Genomic DNA, 19,833 nt, shown 5'->3' on the forward strand with positions numbered 1-19,833 from the left:
ACAGTCGGTGACACAGTGGGAGTTCCTCGTCAATTCAAAATACTTATATTGAATTTTTATCGAATCGTTAATTTCTGTCTTTATGTCTAAAATACTAGATTTGAGTTCATCCAAAATCACGTAATGGTTCATTTATGTCTCGGATCTAGAAGGAAGAATGCCACAAATACCATTTTATTTGCAAGAAAAAGGAGAATCTCTGACAAAGGTAAACACAGCTTATGCCCCTTTAATAGGACGTCACCCGAGACTGGGGCCTTGATCATGTCTTTCTGCCTTAAAGCCGGGGGTGTTCCAAGTTGTGACGTTGTCTTGGGTGCCCATCATAGTACTTTTTGTTGTATTTCCACATAATATACAATTAGAAGACTTCACCTCACAGAAACGTCAAGTAAACTTCTACAACGAATGACAGTATGTTAGAACTTACCAACTGGTGTACCGATCACAGCCATTTTGATTGTCCCATTCCCATCCTTCAATAAAGCCGGTGCTTCGATCTCAGTTGCTCCATTAGCCACAGCTCTTTTAAAGACACCGTCCACATTTCTGACTTCCAGAGCACAGTCGAAGACCGTGTCGCCAGATATCACACAGTCCTCTGGTCGCTGGGAAAATACGAATACACTGTCCTTCGATCTACAGGCATACTGGGGAACGTCCGGGTCGTTGAAGTTGACGGCGAACAGGTAGAATCTAAACTGTTTACAGAACTGCTTAGCTCTAGCCGATGCATCGACGCAGGCAACTTCAAAGTGATGCAGGGTGGCAGCCATATTGAGACAATGATTCTTTCAACAAGTTCTGAAATAAGAACAATGCAATGCAGAACGTTCAAGTTTTTGGCGAGGTGAAAAAACTACAGAATGACTCAAATTTGTTACAAGAACATTGTCTTATGAGAAGACGGTCACGTGATTTGGGGGTTTATTAGATTTACATATATAATTAAATGTAAGAGATTGCACGTGAGATATCAGTTTTGGGTTTTGACGTACATCAGGTTACGTCAAGGCGGGTACGGCCGCCTGTTGTGGTTTAATCACATGATTGCAGAGGAAATAAGAGTTATTACGGCCAGATAAGATAGTGTTTCCGATAACACGACCTACTATAGTTTAAGCCAACGCACCTAAACATTTTTTATATGCAAAAAGATAAAATTACGACAATTTATTTTTATTTCTCTGTAGATTTTCTTGCCAAAGTATCTTTGGTTACTTTTTTAAATTCATATTCCAGAGAGAAACGATGTCATTTCAGTCTATAACAACACAGTCTGTATATTGTGTTTGTCTACTTCTGAATCACATAATTATCTTCATTTATTTCTTTTACACCTCAGCAACTGTTATGAAAGTATTGTGACCAACAAATATCTTGTCTTTTGTCGAAGAATTTTTTTAAATGTAAAATAAAATAAAATCCCGACCCTACCTTACCTATTTTCTGAAGTCATATTATCGAAAACAAACATTGTTTTAATGTTTTGTCAACTAGCCCGTGGAGCTCTACGGAGAACTGGCGCATTATAAAATGGTCTTATTGTTATAAGTGTACAACGTTTTAAACGGGAAACTTGAAGGTCCACGACTCGGATATAATACCAAACTTTATCACAATAGTATTTGTTTCGTAAATATGACACCCGCATGTCTGCGTCTGGTTGCAGTATGTTTAAAATTTTATTTCATGTGAACAAAATATGGCAAGAAATTGCGATCTTTTGGAATGTATAGTTTGTTATTGGCGTGATTTTATGAAACAGAGACAGTGAACACTACTCTGCAACGCGCTGTAATACGTCTCGAATAAAGGAATATAATGATGTCGAAAACTCGATTATCAGCAACAAATGCATGGTCTTACGGTTACATATGCACCTTCAACTGAAAGATGCGTGAATTTTCAAGTGAATGAAAAATAAGTGTTTCAATGATTGCTTATCGAATTTGACTTCACAACTTTTAATATTTGGACCATTCTAACTTCTGAGTTTATCCTGGTAGACGCTTTTCACATTTGCTTTGTGTGGTTTATCACCTTCGTAATTCTAGTTGTTCATCGTCCTTGAGCGACCAGTTTATCGGGTAAACAATACACATCATTATGTTAGTTTGCTAAAATATTATTTCACGACTGTATCGAATGTGACAGTGAAGGTGAAGTACGAAATCAACCATCAAATTCGTATACAGGTCACACGAGAAGTCACACTTATTTGTTTTGAGCTCGGGCCCGCGATTGCGTCGTTTTAATTCTACGTCACTTCGTTACGTCAGTCGACCGACACTCCGTTTATCTATTGAAAATAATCCTCGTATCACGCGATCCGCTGTACGTATACTTTAATACCAATACATGACGAACTGCTTAGAAACCACACCGTGATTATACATCTTGGACATGCGTCACATAGCAAAAAAACAATGCGATTTATTATTAATTCTGAATACCAGGTGAGATATCTACCGATTATGAGACACGGTTCATCATTTTGTAGTGTTTGGAAATTGAATATATGAAATTTTAAACAGTAGTTATCACGAAAGGGTTAACGTTACACGTGCAGTCTGTTCATACTCAGACCATTATAGTGGTCTGAGGTTCATTCTCATGATGCACGACTCTGACAAATCAGGTAGGATAAACCGTCGACATCACTCATCCATACCATATATAGTAGAGAAGCTATACTCATACCATAGGGTAAAGGACAAATAATCAATTTAGTTCTCATTTTCCGGATTTCTAATATTATTTTCTCTGTAAAGTTTTAAATATTGTTTCCCCTCACCCCCCCCCCTTTTTTTTTCTACTGTGATCACTGTCTTTACGCAGTGAGTGTAAACATGTACTGATCCAACCATAGACCATGTGGAGGGTCTATGATCCAACTAATGGCAGTACATACTGACTGTGTACTGTGTACTGTGTACTGCCGATAGTCGGATCAGTAGATGTTTACACTAATTGAACAATGTGTTAATTGGGGCAATTAGCTCGTGGGTTTGTTCTAGGATTAGCAAGCTACTAATTAATGCAAAGCTGATAAACTCTGATAAGACATTGATATCAGGTAGGAAATAGAATAAAACAGAGAGGAAACTTTATATGAAATATACAGAAAATAATATTAGAAATCCGGAGAATCATGGGAACAAAATTGATTATTATATTTCGTCATTGTCCCTGTGCCCATAGCGACTAATAAATTTTAAGGGGAAGCTGCAACATGTCTACGTTTCAGACTATAAGATTACAACATATAGGTGTGCAAAACTGTCGTCTTTCGGAGCTATATAGAAAACTGTCGGCCCAGAGCAAAAGAACAGTTCTATCAAGTCCTTGCGACGTGGCTCTCGTGATAAGATAACACTAATGCGAGAAACTGGAATTGAAACCTTGGCCATCAAGGGACGACCTTTATAACAATTGATGAACTAAAATTCACCCCCACCCCACCCCACCTCAATACTGACGTCATCACCAAGCTTGTATTGTTGACGGCTGATTTCTACAGATATCGCTTCCGTATATTTTTGACTGTGCGTGGTCTCATTGAAATTAATGTCAATGGATAAATATGTATTGTTTTAAATCTGACTATGCTGGCCACCCGGAAACTTGTTTAAAATATTTGCTGGATACTATTATGCATTTACTGGGCACACTTCTTAGAATCTTAAGACAACTACCAAATGCTTTACATCAAGAGACTGGTATACATAATTATATGTATGATTTTAACTAGTTTGACCAGTAGTAATCAGTTTCTAATGTAAGACTAATTTACGCAAGCGATATAAAAACATAATACACAAGTGCACATTCAAAATACACTGCGAGCGAACTTTGAAATCACAGGCACTAGAACAAATCCTTCGAATTCGAAGAGAAAATTACCAAAAGATGGTCATAGCCCTGACAAATTTAAACACGAAAAGGAAAAAAAGAATTTGTGACAGTTATTGATGTTTAAATTTAACAGAATCTGAAGGTGGGTATCAGTTGTATAACACGTCTTTACCATCAGGGCATCACCCATTTCTTCGAGAACACGGGGTTTGTCATCGACCGGGACGTCATTTTGGTCATGTCAACACCGAGATTCAATTTCCTGGTTTAGCTAATACGTACATGGAAATGACCACACACTACACTAACCATTGTTTTTGTTTACTTGGTTTCCTATGCAAAATGGATAAACCATCTATCTATCTATCTATCAAATATCACTGCATTTAGCATTTCAAAATATCATAAATGATAGACAAGTTAAAGCTGCTTGCTTATTGGTTCTTATTTTATTAAACTTGGTTTTGTTTATTTACCAGTTAGCTTGTTTTAATGATTAAATTAAGAAAAATAACAACAAAATTACATAACATTCGACTGCAAAATTCACAACATACCTGTATAGACGTAGGTCTGTTTCAATGTATGACGTATTTACAAGGATAAGGCAAATTTTTTGATGATATTGAGATTTTCTTATATATATAATATAATTATTCTTGATCCAAGACATTGGGAGGTCCTTATAATTAGCCGTAACTCACAGTTTCACGGTTTTCTATCTTCAGACGGCTAAATCAGTTTGTCGAGGTTTATTTTTTCGCGTAAGATGTTGATTATACTTAATTGCGTAACATGATGGTCGGACTAATCAATCTACTTCTTATGGGGGAGTTCTTATGTGGTTGGTGATGTAGAATTTATTCTCGTGGCGGCATTTCGAAACCAATTGCAACTCAAAAAAAATGTCTATATGTCATATATATGCTTCTGTGTATCTTACTTGATACTGTGTAATTTACACCGCTCTACATACATATGCATTGCGCACTAGTACTGTTGACTCCAGCATAGACATTTTACATATACCGAGTTATATTTTTACATATACCGCTCGAGTTATATATATATATATATATATATATATATATATATATATATATATATATATATATATATATATATATATATATATATATATATATATATATATATATATAGGAAGTCAGTGGTAAGATTTTTCCGTAGCACAGTGCTCGATACGTCTGCACGCAGAGCGGAGTATATGTTGAGGGTAGAAGAAAATCAAGTCGGGTTTTTTGTCTCTACAAGCCTGTTTCGTATATATATATATATATATATATATATATATATATATATATATATATATATATATATATATATATATATATATATATATATATATATATATGTGTGTGTGTGTGTGTGTGTGTGTGTGTGTGTGTGTGTGTCAGAACAATTTACTGTTTATTATATAGATAATAGATACTTATATATATATATATATATACTCGGTATATATAACTATACCGCGACCGTCAGTCGTCTGATGATCCCATCAGCGTGAAACATTGTGTATTAAGCGACTCATCAGTATGTTGTTTGATATTGCTGTATATATATGTATGTATATATATATATATATATATATATATATATATATATATATATATATATATATATATATATATATATATATATAATATTGTACATGTGGGCGTGTAAGTATATTGTACACAACATGCAATGTTATGCAACATTCTCTGATATTCGAATGTCTATGGAAGCACACACTAAATCTAAAATCATATCAACCATAGTTTTAACATTGCCGTTGTTTCGTAATACGAATTGACGCATCACATATATACAATGGCATACAATGGTATGAACAATGTCAATGTACGTATCATCAGACTTCGACCTGCATCAGCTTACGTCATTCCAAATCGTACCTTCCATTTACTCTACAATGACTAGGGTCCACATACAATTTAGATTATAATATGGTAAACGGCGACATCAATCCGGTTTGCACAGCAATTTTTTCTCCATTTTGATATGAGATATAAAATCTAACTCAAGATTAACGACTCGTGAAACTCTAGAGTGTCAGCAGCGGTGATATCCGAAACATAAAGAAATGGAAGGAAGTTTTATGGTTGAACATTTTACAAAATGAATCAAATGTCGTGAACTTGATGGATATTGTCAAGTTAACCAAAAATACACGTTGATCAGTATGTTTGTGGACACCAACTTGGTTAAAAATAACAAGAACATTGTAATAATGTTTATGATTATTGTAATTGAAACTTGAAAACTTTCCAGTTACAAAGTCATATGATTATGATTGTGAAATCATTGAAAACGATATTTTTGTTATTCATTTTAACAACTCCAAACACCAAAAACAAGCCAAAACCTAAGAATAATTATTCGTAAAACTTACACTCCAGTACTTCTTGGACAGGCTGTCGGGCTGTTTTGATATGAATGTTACTAGTAATCTGCCATAAGGGTCTGAGCTATGTATATATGCAAATGCAACATTTCGGCCATGTAGTCATCACGTGATCATCATTTTTGATATTGACCTACGGTCTCATGGTTTTCTTTAATTTCCATTGCTTGCAAAATTACATGAACAGCTTTGGGAATTGGGCAAGTGGATAAGAACACCGTAACGCATGGGGTGTTTCATTCAAAGGTATCAAGAGAACACTCATCCGATATTTGTTGTGGGCCTGAGAAAGCCGCGGACCTGACCATTTCCTGTTTTGTACACCAGCCGGAACTTCGTCCTTGACTGGAATGTTAACACGGAGAGCGTGATAGCATTTTCCGTCATGAAATATTGGTTTTTGACCCCAACTTTGGTCATTCAGCAAATAGTCTGTATATTGTATACGATCGAGTCTCTGTAAAGTTAAAATATGTCTCTCATATATACCTCCTATATATATATATATATATATATATATATATATATACACCACAGTGCGAGCGTCGAAACAGAGATACATTCGTATCGACTTATTATTTCCCTGTTGGATATTTTTTACAGGCCACATCTATACATCGTCTGTAAGACTCCATATACACTGGTGATCTTTTAAACCAACAAAGTAGACGACACATGAAGACTGTTAGATTTTGAAACGAAAAAATAATAAAATAATCGTGACGAAAATGAGTCTTCGAATTTTGTGACAAAATATGGTAGGAGGTTTTAAAGTTATCGTTTGGTCGAACGTGCAACCATAAGTGTATCAAGAAAGATCACTGGGGAGTAAATTGATACCTCACACAAATCATTATTTGACACTATTTCGTATACAATCTGGTTCACAAGTCAACCTAGTGGCCTATTCTTAGCATTAAAGGGCTCTCAGCTCAAAAGATGAAAGCAAATGCTTCGAGGTCCGACTATCCCAAAGGTCAAATTAGCATGACAATGGACGAGTCAGGTCGCTATCTATCAGTGTATGTGTTTATTAAAGGCAATCAGTACCTGACGTATACTCCGACAACCTTGGAGGCTGGACAATGCATGTTCTACCAGCTGAAACACTTGGAACGGTTGGAAAGGGCTTATTTGCATAAAAAAAACCTGCATCATCGTTACAAATGTCATATTAGCATAAACTGTCGGAGTGAAGTTCATTAAACTTTACACCAGGGGGTTTTCCTCAGTAGTTAATTAACAAACAAACAAACTAACTTACAAACTTACTTACTTACTAACTAACTAATAACTAACCACAAACCTTGTTGAACGATTTTGGCTTTTACTCTTTGGTGTATTACAGTGGATTTTGTGAATTTTAATAGTATAGCAATAAAAAAATGTAATTGGAAGCTACATTGACAACTAAGATATATCATACATATGTATATACATGTACATATATATACACATATATACATGGCGTAATTCATGTTATATATATATATATATATATATGTATATATATATATATATATATATATATATATATATATATATATATATATATATATCATATCATATAATATAGTTATACAATAGACACAGGCTTGGACAGATAAACAAAAAGGTGGAGCAGCGTTGTCTCTTTCCACCGGTGTATATTGTACTTACGGTATGCCCGTCAAGTTCACAGGATGGCAGGATTAGCCCTTCTCACCCTCGTTTGATATATAAATGATGTAATTCGTGATGTGTGTATATGTAATATACTGTATATATATATATATATATATATATATATATATATATATATATATATATATATATATATATATATATGAGAGAGAGAGAGAGAGAGAAATTAACGAAATAACATATTTGTTTTTACTTTGCTCTGATCCTCCGTAAATAACGCCATCTATAATCCATAGAAATCCATGACTCTGAGACTAAAAGTTATCTACGTAACTTAGATATCGACTCTCCTGTCAAACATGTCATGTACTCTAAGATTGAACTAGTTGTATGTAGTTTGTACAATATCAAGTAAGCGAATTAAACAGAATCATGTAACGACTGTTCTGTCTCTACAGGTGTGATGGTATTAAGTGAATGTTCGGGGGCAAACAACTTCTTCCATTACCTTCGATGATATATAACACGTGACATTTGACATTGACCTAACTTTGAATTACGTCACATGTCAACCATGGTAGTAGATATATGGATGTCGTCATGCGTTTTCGAATGTAAGTCTATAATACCATATAATAGTTGATATAAATAGACCACAGTCAGTACTAACGCCTACAAGGAGGGGGTCTATTCCAGGTTGTGGTACTGTGGAAAAAACGAAATGCATAAAGTACATGAATCCCCACCCCAAGCCCCCCCCCCCAACCCCACGCCTTGCAAACTATGTCGATGAGTCGTCTCATACTACATCGAGTAATGTAGATAAAGCTGAAACCTGAACAAAAACAATAACACATGTTCGACATAGGACAGTACAAATTGGAATATGGTTGTTTGAAAACGATTGCGACGTTGCCATCCGTCTAACGGGTCCGTGGTAGACAGATCGATACGTCCGTTTTTAATTTACCATACCAAAGGAACCATATATTTTACTGTCCTATTGATTCTTGGAACCACGAACAATACAATCTCCGTATCTATGTTACACATATAAAGTAAGAAAAAAGCTCAGCTTTTATCAAATTTCGTAAAACATCTTCAGGAACAGAGTATTGTTATGTCGCTGGAACTTTTAACATTTTAAATGTTAATTTGTAAGGTCAAGAAAGGAGAATGAAGTAACATTCCTGTGGCATGATATTTACGTCCGTCACTCTACAGTGTTCCTGGCGCCGTATAGACAGTATAGTGAACCTCATAGTTTGACCTACTATATAGTTATCAACTCTAGATCTTTTAAAGTTCACCTGACATTTTAGAAACTTTTTGCGATATGCAAATGTGAAATTTGGAACAGCACATTGACAATATGCCGACTTGATGAATAGAGTTGATATATATTGACCTCAGTGACCCTATTAGTTCAGACGTAAAATGTCAACTCCGCCCCGGGAGAGTTGAGTTTTAAGCCCCGCCTCTTTTTTGAAGTGGAACGATCAGTGTGTGGTACTTTAAACTAACGAATACTACGGTTACAGAACTTTTATAATCACTTGGAGTCAAAGAGTCCATCGTTCGACACGAGCCTTGTCCGAGTCTATAAGCTGCTTGCGTTGTAGTACATCTCATACCCAGTCGGGACATCATCTCAAGGTAAGAGAGAGTATTGTTAACTGTTCCTTCTCATGTCGTAACTTATAGGGATAGAACCCTGGAAGTTAGAAATATTTTACTGGCACATCATATTTTTTGCACCTATCGTCATTCTGGAAAACACTGCAGCAAACATCGATCGGTAAAATGAAATCTGTGCTGCAAGTACAAATCTCGTTGAGTATTGCCGTTGCTGAATGCTCTCGCAAATTGTGTATTTAGCCCTCAGGGTCTTTTCAAGTTGAAGAATCAAAGTCCGGAATTCATAAAATCCTAAAACGTGGAAAGATTAATTCAATCCTGAAAACCGATCGAAAAAGACACTTATGAAAAGAAAATCCCCATTGTCTGTCAGGTCAACTTTCGCAAATAAGATCCGACAAGTCAAATTGCAGTCTGTTCGTGATCAGACCACTAACGAGTGTAGTAGTGGTCTGAGGCACAAGGCAATACTAGGTAAATCTCCAACCATAAACTATAGTAAGTTGTTATAGTAAACGTGTAAAAGTCTGGCTTAATTTTCTTTACAAAAAGTACAATACACTCGAACTTCATTATTTAGAAGTAAATGCGAGTCTAGAGGCCGGGACTGCAGAGTGTAATATGGGTGGTTAAATACACACAGGGGAAACCAAGACTGTCAGTCAGTCTGTCTGTGTGTGTGTGTGTGTGTGTGTGTGTGTGAGTATGTGGTCTGTCTGAGTATGTGTCTCTGTCTGTCTGTCTGTCTGTCTGTCTGTCTGTCTGTCTGTCTGTCTGTCTGTCTGTCTGTCTGTCTGTGTAGCTAGCTGTGTATGTATGTATGTATGTGTGTGTATGTATGTATGTATGTATGTATGTATGTATGTATGTATGTATGTATGTATGTGTCTGTCTGTCTGTCTGTCTGTCTGTCTGTGTCTGTATCTATCTGTCTGTCTGTCTGTCTGTCTGTCTGTCTGTCAGTCTCTGTGTGTGTGAGTATGTGTCTGTCTGTCCGTCTCTCTGTCTGTCTAGCTATGTATGTATGTGTGTGAGTATGTGTGTCTGTCTGTCTGTCTGTCTGTCTGTCTGTCTCTGTCTGTCTGAGTGTGCAGGTGTGTGTGTGTGTGTGTGTGTGTGTGTTACATCACATCGTCATTCTTATACGATATCAGACTGATACCCGATGAAATTTGTCAGTTGTTAGATGAGATTCACCATCTCTTAGTAGTCATGGTAACGTAAGAATATGTATGTAAGACAAAAGTAATCACTAAGAACCAGAAAGTCACATGTTGTGAAAAAAGGAGAGAATGACAGCAATGAATATAATCTAACACAGTTCACTTTACCACAAGTCAAATGTTGTGTTGTTACATTTAGATCGATTTTTTTTTGTTTGTCATGTCACAGCCTATGTCAGGACACTGTTTGCTTTATCGACGGAACTGTCAAATATGGTGACAGGTCAAAAAATATACTTTTATGGACATGAACATTTTCAAATATTTTTTACGTGATATACATGTAATTGTGGAATTTAATGACATATAATTGTAAAGGTGAATATTTGAATAAATTGAGGACGAAATTGGGAAATAGAGTGACAGGTACGCAGTGACGTCAGAATGAAAATTTGACCCGGCCGGGTTGTCATCCAGACTCGTGCTATACGTTGACAAGGTTAAATAAGGTCAGGTCAAGTAAGGTCAGTGGATTACAATTGATATGCAAATACGACATTTACCATTTGGAACAATACAGAGTGGGTATACCATATAAAATGTTTCAAACGAACCCAGATTTAATTGTGAAACCCAGGAGGTGTTCTAATTCAATCCCATCTTCGTTCGTCCACAGATAACTTGGTGAATAGATTCATCTCAACCATGGCAGAAAAAACAGGTGTGTAGAAAAAATCCAACTTTTCGGTAAATCAGTTTATTGGCATCTTACAATTCTCTTTCCGAAACTTCTCTTTCCAACTTCCAAAGCGATATGATATAAATGATGTTATATTTAAATGTATTTTTTTTCAAATCTGTAGACATTCCTAAACAATTTTCTTTTTCTACATTTCGTTGAAATATAAAGTTATTAAAGTTAATAAAGTTTCCTAATACCACGTGATGCCTTTCTAAACTTATATAGACTGTGGTATTTAGCATAGACTTACTAATCTACCAGTTTGAATGTCCGTATACCATGTAATGTATGTATTTATATTTACATTCTGCCGCATAGATTTCGAATACATAGTGTTAGGGGGTGGTATCTCAGGCGTCCAGATGGGGTACTTTATGCAGAAGTACGGTATGGACTACTTGGTGGTGGAGAGAGCCGATGGACCAGGCTCTTTTTACCGTACTATGCCACGTCATCGTACACTTATTTCAATCAATAAAAAATACAACGTGTTCCCTGAACCTGAATTCAATCTAAGACATGACTGGAATTCATTGATCAATGATGAAGAAGACGAACCATTACTGTTCACCAACTATACCGATAAACTTTTTCCAAATGCTGACATTTTAGTCAAGTATGTATATTTTGTTGATATCAGTTTGTTTCGTTCAAAGGAGGGTAAAATGTTTTATTTTGACGCCTGCCAGATAAAGATAGAGAGAGAGAGAGAAAGAGAGAGAAAAAAAAGAGAGAGAGAGAGAGAGAGAGAGAGAGAGAGAGAGAGAGAGAGAGAGAGAGAGAGAGAGAGAGCCAGCCAGCCAGCCAGATACATAGAGATAGAGATAGGCAGAGACAGACAAACAGACACTTAGTCAGACATGTGCTTGTGTCCATGAATGCATGTACATTCGTATATTTCTTATTGAATTGAAATCCACTAAAAAAAACTGTTCTGCAGAGAGGCGTAGTCTTTTGACCAATCCTTACATTCACAATATGATAATTTTCTCCATAGGTATGTGGAAGATTTCTGTAAGAAGTACCCAATGAATATCCGCTACAATACAAATATCAAAAACGTGCACAGAGACGACTCAAATCTTGCCGGGGCTTCCAAATCCAAGTTCACCTTGACAGATGACAAAGGAAGCAAGTTCACCTGTCGAGTACTCCTTGTGGCCACAGGACCAGCTGCTCCAAACGACCCAGAAATTCCTGGCATTGAACTTGTTGATACATACGCCACTCACAGTTTGAATGTCGACGACTACAAAAACAAGAAAGTCTGTATCCTTGGAGGTGGTAACAGTGCTTTTGAAGTGAGTATATAATATTTACAAGTTGATATAAAGAGCGCCACCAGGAGTTCTATAATTCCGTGACTTTTGTTTTTCCTGTAACTTGCCCCGATTTCTGGCTCGATTACAGAACTTTATAGTGTTTACCTCTGGTTCTCTTTTACCAGGTTGCCGACCACATCGCAGGTTCTGCTGGTCTTATCCACATGTTTAACAGACACGCAGTCAAGTTTGCATGGGACACCCATTTTGTTGGTCATCTTCGCGCAGTTAACAATTCAATCCTGGACATGTACCATTTAAAATCCCTTCACGCCTTACGTAAATGTGATGCTACTCGGGTCTGGAAGACAGAAGATGGCAAATTCAGCATTGAATACGACATGCATTTGCCAAACTGGGACCCACCAGGCACTGGTCGCTTTGTTACCAATGGTTACGACAAGATCATCTCATGTACCGGATGGAAATTCCTCAACATTGATCTCTTTGACGAGTCCTGCAAACCAGGTAGGATTACACGTTATCACCATGGATACAAACAAATGCACTAGCTCTCATTCACTCGTACTATGCAAATATGCCTAATTTACATTTTGTATCAAAGTCGTGTTTATTTCTAGTGAAATGTATCCCCAAAAGTTCGACATTTGATTTATTGCCCTTTATAGGCGAATCTGTGTTTAAAACAAATGTGGAAGTTACTACCAGTGACGTCAGATGTGAATTACAATAAAGGAACTGAAATAGACTCATTGTATTGTGGAAACATTTTTTACATTTCTTCATATTTTTAAGTGAATGGACGAATTCTGTTTCAAGAATTAGTCTCTAACTGGCACATATTTTTCCACTAAAAGCAATGTGCAAAATACAAATACAGAATCATGTATGGTACAATTCATCTCAGTCTATTTGATTGTTCTATTAATTATTTTAATGAACACCGCAAAGTTTCAGACTGTGTCCCTTTAATGAACACCGCAAAATTACAGACTGTGGCCCTTTAACGTCCCATTACATGTCTTTACAGATACACACTGTGATGGCAAATACCCTGTACTCGACGAGGAATGGCAGACAACAGTGAGGGACATGTATTTCATTGGTACACCAATGCAGTCACGTGACAGAAGAGCAGCGTCTGGGTTCATTCATGGGTTTCGCTACAACGTCCGAAGTCTGTCTCACATGTTACAACAAAAGTACGACAATAAGGAACTCCCAACCAAAGTGTTCAGTCCCATAGATCAGGAGGAAATCAGCAAATGGGTAGTCAGTAAGTACGATCAATACTATTCATATACGGGGTACTGTTTAACCTTTCATTGTGACCTGCCTACGTAGTTGGTCTGTAACGCTGCTGCACTCGTTCCAATTTTACCCAGAGAACAAGTGCATTAGACCCACACATCCAACGACCTAGACATGTTACTGTGATAGTGAGTATGACATGAATTCTTACTTAAAGTAATCACATGGATGAGGCCGGACTGGGTATTTATTTTGGATTTTTAATTAAACAATTTTATCATAGTTTCCTACTTTACAAATCAATGTGGAAAAACATATACCAAGTCCCTGTTGGTAACTCAATAAAGTGGAATTAAAGATTAATAAATGTGTAAAATTGTTTTATATAAATTAATTTATCCAAAATAAATACCCAATCCTCCTTCACGTGCTACTTTTAACTATTATTTGTTTTGTACACGCTGTCTGAATACTTACCAATTAATTTCAAAGTTTCAATCGTTATCCAAGTATTATACAACTGTACCAAGAATAAAAAGAGCGAAGGAAAGCGTGTATTTTTCTTGAAACAGAAATATTACTAGACCGCATCACTGTTTCACCGTTTCCTTTTATAATCGCACAAGTGTATTTCAATAGTTTTCATGTCCGTTCTCACAACAGTATTTATTTATTTATTTATTTATTTATTTATTTATTTATTTATTTATTTATTTATTTATTTATTTATTTATTTATTTAATCTTTTTTGGGGTGGCGAGGCTGTGTGCTTGTTATATAATTTTAGTAGTTTAGCATATCTGTTTTGCTGTTGTTTATATATATTTTATTTATTTCCCACAGAGCATGTTAGTGTTGTGTCAGCTCTTTACCAACTCGGACAGGGTTTCCTTTGTGATGTCATGCTTGTAGATGTCGATGAGGGCGTTAAGCCCAGTGAAGACAAACCAACCCCAGGCAAAGTGACGTACATCCGAGAGCTGCCGCAAGACTGGATCAGACTACAGCCATGGTTCCTGAAGGCAAAACTCGCCATACTCATTAGTATTGAAGACACAATTGCCAAGTAAGTGATTTCAAAGTTTAATACAATCAATAGACTACACATCATATCAATAGACAGACAGACAGACAGACAGTCATAGTCACATACATACATAGTCACATACATACATACATACATACATACATACATACATACATACATACATACATACATACATACATACATACATACATACATACATACATACATACATACATACATACAAACAAACAAACAAACAAACAAACAAACACACACACACACACACATACATACATACATACATACATACATACATACATACATACACGTACATACATACATACATACATACATACAAAAACACATTCTCTCAAAGATATGAAGTTGATACTTCTATCGATACAAAGTAACTCGATAAAATTAAATTGGTTTTACCGACCATGAAATTAGACGGGCTGATTATTTAGTAATTAACTCCTTGCTCTCTCTCTCTTTCAACTGACAGATATCCCCAACTGAAAGCCACTGAGTTCTTCACACCTGGTGACGCCAATGTCAGTAACTGTAAGTGTTCACCATTCCCACAAGCTGTTTTCAGAGTGTTCAAGGAAGGCAAACAAGTGGACGACCTTTTCATTGGTGGTTCACTGGTAGTCCGTGCAGACACCAGAAACTTTGACGGTGACACCAACCCAGAGAGATACATCAACAAAGTCAAGAATCTCTTACATCGTAATGTAAGTTATCTTTACAAACATTGCTTTACAAGTTATGTATTGAAAAGAATGTAACCCTCCCAATTTATAAAATATATAGTGAAAATATACACAATACTAGTTTTTTGACGGGAGTTGAGATTAACAGTATTGATGAAGTGTTGCAACCTTTTTGTACAACGTTTTTTCGGAGGCTGCGAGTGATAAATTAAATTCAAACCCCTACGGACTAAAGTTTGATTCAGATGTCAACTTTGATATTAAAATCCTATTACATGTACTGAGTGCACCATAAAACGTTCTCGACTAAACTCGATTTTCCTTTTTAACTGTTCCCTTCTAGGCTGGCATTGGAAAGGGAGGATTCTATGAACAACTGTTTACTCCTGATGTGTGGCCCAAAGTCTACACACCGTGGACCCAGGAAGAAATTGAGGCACAAAAGAAATCCGAACTTGCCAAAGCAAGCAAGAAATATGAGTGCAGTATGTCTGTGTTGAGGTTCGAAGGGGTGGATATCGCGGATATGTAAATATGAACAGAACTTTGACCCCGGGTCTTAAAAGAACTAGACAGCTCGTATGGGAGACCATGTCCCCTCGCCTCATCATTATCATCAAGACATTACGCTGAAATGACTGTTAAAACAGTCGAATGACAGAACAGCGCACGGTAGATTTAATACATACATACATTCAGTGTTATTATTACATTTATAGCAACAAACAGCAGACATAAACTTGAAATGCTTGAATATTGAAAACATCCAAAACAAATTACAACTTAGTCTGTCACTCAAAAGGTCAACGACCTCTGAACTCTGACTCATGACATTGTCCTGAATAAGGCTTCGAACATCTTTCACTGCACCAAAACTTAAACTAAATGCTGCAGTTTGAATTGTTTCTTGCAATGTGAACACTAATGTCTGTCTTAGAAGTAATATGATCCAAATGTTCAAATTTAAAAATACTTCCTAAAATTCCAAGGGTGGGTTATTTTTTTAGTACTATTTTCTCGGCTAGTAATTCAATGAGTTCGAGGATTTCAGAGAAAAGTAAAGTTCACACGTAATAATGTAAGTGTACCCGGTCCGTAGTTTGTATTATAATAGTGTCTTTCTTTATGCAATAAAGAAATATTTGGACTTGAGTAAAGGGTATTTCAGTTTCTTTGCTTGTTTGTTTGTTTGTTTGTTTGTTTGCTTGTTTGTTTGTTTGTTTGTTTGTTTGTTTGTCTGTCTGTCTGTCTGTCTGTCTGTCTGTCTGTTTGTCTGTCTGTCTATTTGTTTGTTTGTTTGTTTGTTTGTTTGTTTGTTTGTTTGTCTGTCTGTCTGTCTGTCTGTCTGTCTGTCTGTCCGTCCGTCCGTCTGTTTGTCTGTCTGTCTGTCTGTCTGTCTGTCTGTCTGTCTGTCTGTCTGTCTGTCTGTTTGTTTGTTTGTTTGTTTGTTTGTTTGTTTGTTTGTTTGTTTGTTTGTGTGAGTGCTGGCATGATGATCGCAAATTTATCTTTAGGTTACATTTAGACCTAAATCTTACCATAAGATGATGATATCCATCGACGATGACAATTACAAGCCGTATACGCAGAATACAAGAGCAGTATGTATTTGATGAGTATTTACACTCTATGGTCTTTGGAGTGGTGTAAGTGAATTAGCCAACGTGACGAGGAAATAGTTGGAAATGACTTACATTCAGAGGAGGGTGACAGGTTGTACTTCCCTCTCCAACCAGGATATGACGCCCCACTCCCCTCCCACCCCGATTCTTTCTTCCGTCAAACAAGTGATTTGATAGTCTTCTTTCTTTCAAACACCACTCCCACCTGCCAAAGAGCTCCCAACTTGACTCTCATCGAATTTTTTCGACAGTAAATGTAAGTTGCCCTCAATGCTAATATTATTATATCGTGCTCCTCTTTATTCAAAGTTCCTCTTCATTTTGAAATTAGGAATTGTTCCCCTCGCAATACAGAATAGCAATCTACAATTATATAGTTAGTAACACGGGAATGGGCAATTGAAAATATACAGTTCTACTGAAAATGTGTATCCGAACAGCTTTAGGGATGAAAAGATTCACTGGTTGCGTCCACAGGAAGAAAATGGTGTAACCAATATATAAGATGGTTTCCTTCCGATTTCCAAAAATGTTTTTCCCCTTCTTATTTTTACACTAGTTATACCAGCAATTTCGAGTTTTCACTATAATGATTCCTGATTGAAAAAAAAACATGTTCAGCAGTGTGAATATCCTGCAAGCATTTTAAGATCATGTAGATGGACTTTAGATAATCAACCACCATGACAAGGGCGACCTCAACGACTGAAGTTGGTTCTAGAGTTCATGTTGGTCATCGGCCCAACGAGATTCATTTTGTCCATACATATATATATTCCCCTCCGTCTGTAGTTTGTTTGGTCTGAGGAGTAGGCGGTGATCAGGACCCGTTACCGAGGCCACTTTTTCCTACAGAGATGGAAAACAATCATTGTTGTTTTCCATTATTTTCTGTGTTTAAACAAAAGTGATGGTCAGAAACGTGTTCTAAGGATAAACGTCGTCTTTATCGAAATTTCAAGCTTATACGTTTATACGTGAAGACTACATGACTTTGATATATGGATATAAAACTTCGTTGGACGTTAACAAGTTTGAGATGCTCTGGCCTGGAAATTGAGAAAGGCAGGTCACTGGGCATCGATTTTGAAGACAAAATTTGTATGTAAACAGATGTTGAGGTCGAATTTCATTTCATTTCAGTTTGCCCCCCCCCCCTCCCCGTACCACAATCTAAGGGAAAAAACTAACCGAAGTGGTCGTACAGACAACCTACTATAGAAAAATTGTATGCGCTCATGTCATGTGATAATAATTTTGTAATAATCAACTTGGCAATTTTTGTGTACAAATCTTCCAAGTTACGAAAGAAATGTATTTAATTGTTTAGTTGTTTCATTCATTTATGTAAAAAAAAAATTTTACTTTTCTCGCTGTATATTGTAACCATTATCTTTCTTTTGCTCGTTTCAGCCAATCATGAAATTGTGTTCGTATAGCCAGGGAAATTCCAATAATTTTGTCAGATAGTAGTAGTCTAAGGTCCGCAACCAGAGCCAATAATAAGATATACATGTTGTAGGAGGGCAGGTAGATGAGCTGGGGCGGAATGACACGACTATATATCTTACAGTCTACGTATCAGGCAATTAAAGACGTCGGTTGTCAGGGGCAACATAATGATGAACTTCTTGATAAGAGAATTATTATTTTAGGATATGTTCATTTTTATATGGCAGGAAAATTGGTGTGACGTACTTATATATCTTTCATTGTAAATGACGTAGGGAAATGTATACATTAAAATCGTGTCGTCTGAAACAAAAATGAGTCACTAATATTGCTACATTTAATACTAATATTGCTGCATTTAATAATTTGTTTGCTACATGTTGTCAGTTGGTTGCCACATTTTATCATTTGGTTGCTACATTTTATCAGTTGGTTGCTACATTGTATCAGGTGGTTGCTACAATTTATCAGTTGGTTGCTACATTTAATCAGTTGTTTGCTACATTGTATCAGTTGGTTGCTAAATTTCATCAATTGTTTGCTACATTTTATCAATTGTTTGCTACATGTCAGTTTTTTGTCACACTTTATCAGTTGGTTGCTACATTTTATCAGTGGTTTACTACATTTCACCAGTTGTTTGCCACATTTTATGGTTTGTCAATTCAATGTGACTAACATTGCTACATATTTTCTTTGTGTTAAATATGATGATTAACTTAACAGAAAAAAACGTCAAATCATTTATTACAGCATTATTCATTAAGATAATGGTTTCTCACGCAAACAAAAATGTATGTGGGGGAAGAAGTGTGCACCAATGCTTAGCTTTTTGTCGAAACTGACAATGAAACGATCAATAATCTGATATTCAGTTGATGGAGTATCGATATGAATATTTATGTGCTAGTAAGTCGACTCTTTAATTTCAAGTGACATATTTTCAATTGTATATTTTGTGTAGGTTGTCTATGAATAAAATGAGTCGTCAAAAACAAGTACTTTACTGACAAGCATTTATTACTTCACGCTG

The 19,833-nt window shown here is 36.1% G+C and overlaps 2 protein-coding genes across 2 annotated transcripts in view; one reads left to right on the forward strand and one right to left on the reverse strand.

Annotated features, from left to right (window-relative positions):
• LOC144448114 (4-hydroxyphenylpyruvate dioxygenase-like protein) overlaps positions 1-776 on the reverse strand; it is a 5,231-nt gene extending 4,455 nt beyond the window's left edge. The window contains exon 1 of the mRNA XM_078138649.1: positions 431-776. Within this exon, the coding sequence (XP_077994775.1) occupies positions 431-776 (346 nt within the window). The remainder of the gene's footprint in view (positions 1-430) is intronic.
• Positions 777-11,412: 10,636 nt separating this feature from the next.
• LOC144440157 (FAD-dependent oxidoreductase domain-containing protein 2-like) lies at positions 11,413-16,258 on the forward strand. The gene is made up of 8 exons (XM_078129438.1): positions 11,413-11,428; positions 11,768-12,065; positions 12,447-12,750; positions 12,897-13,239; positions 13,763-14,008; positions 14,827-15,049; positions 15,516-15,747; positions 16,070-16,258. Exons 1-8 carry the CDS (start codon positions 11,413-11,415, stop codon positions 16,256-16,258), a joined length of 1,851 nt encoding a protein of 616 aa, XP_077985564.1.
• The last annotated feature ends 3,575 nt before the right edge of the window (positions 16,259-19,833 follow it).

The sequence above is a fragment of the Glandiceps talaboti genome, chromosome 1, assembly GCF_964340395.1.
Source record: "Glandiceps talaboti chromosome 1, keGlaTala1.1, whole genome shotgun sequence".
Classification (NCBI taxonomy): domain Eukaryota; kingdom Metazoa; phylum Hemichordata; class Enteropneusta; family Spengelidae; genus Glandiceps; species Glandiceps talaboti.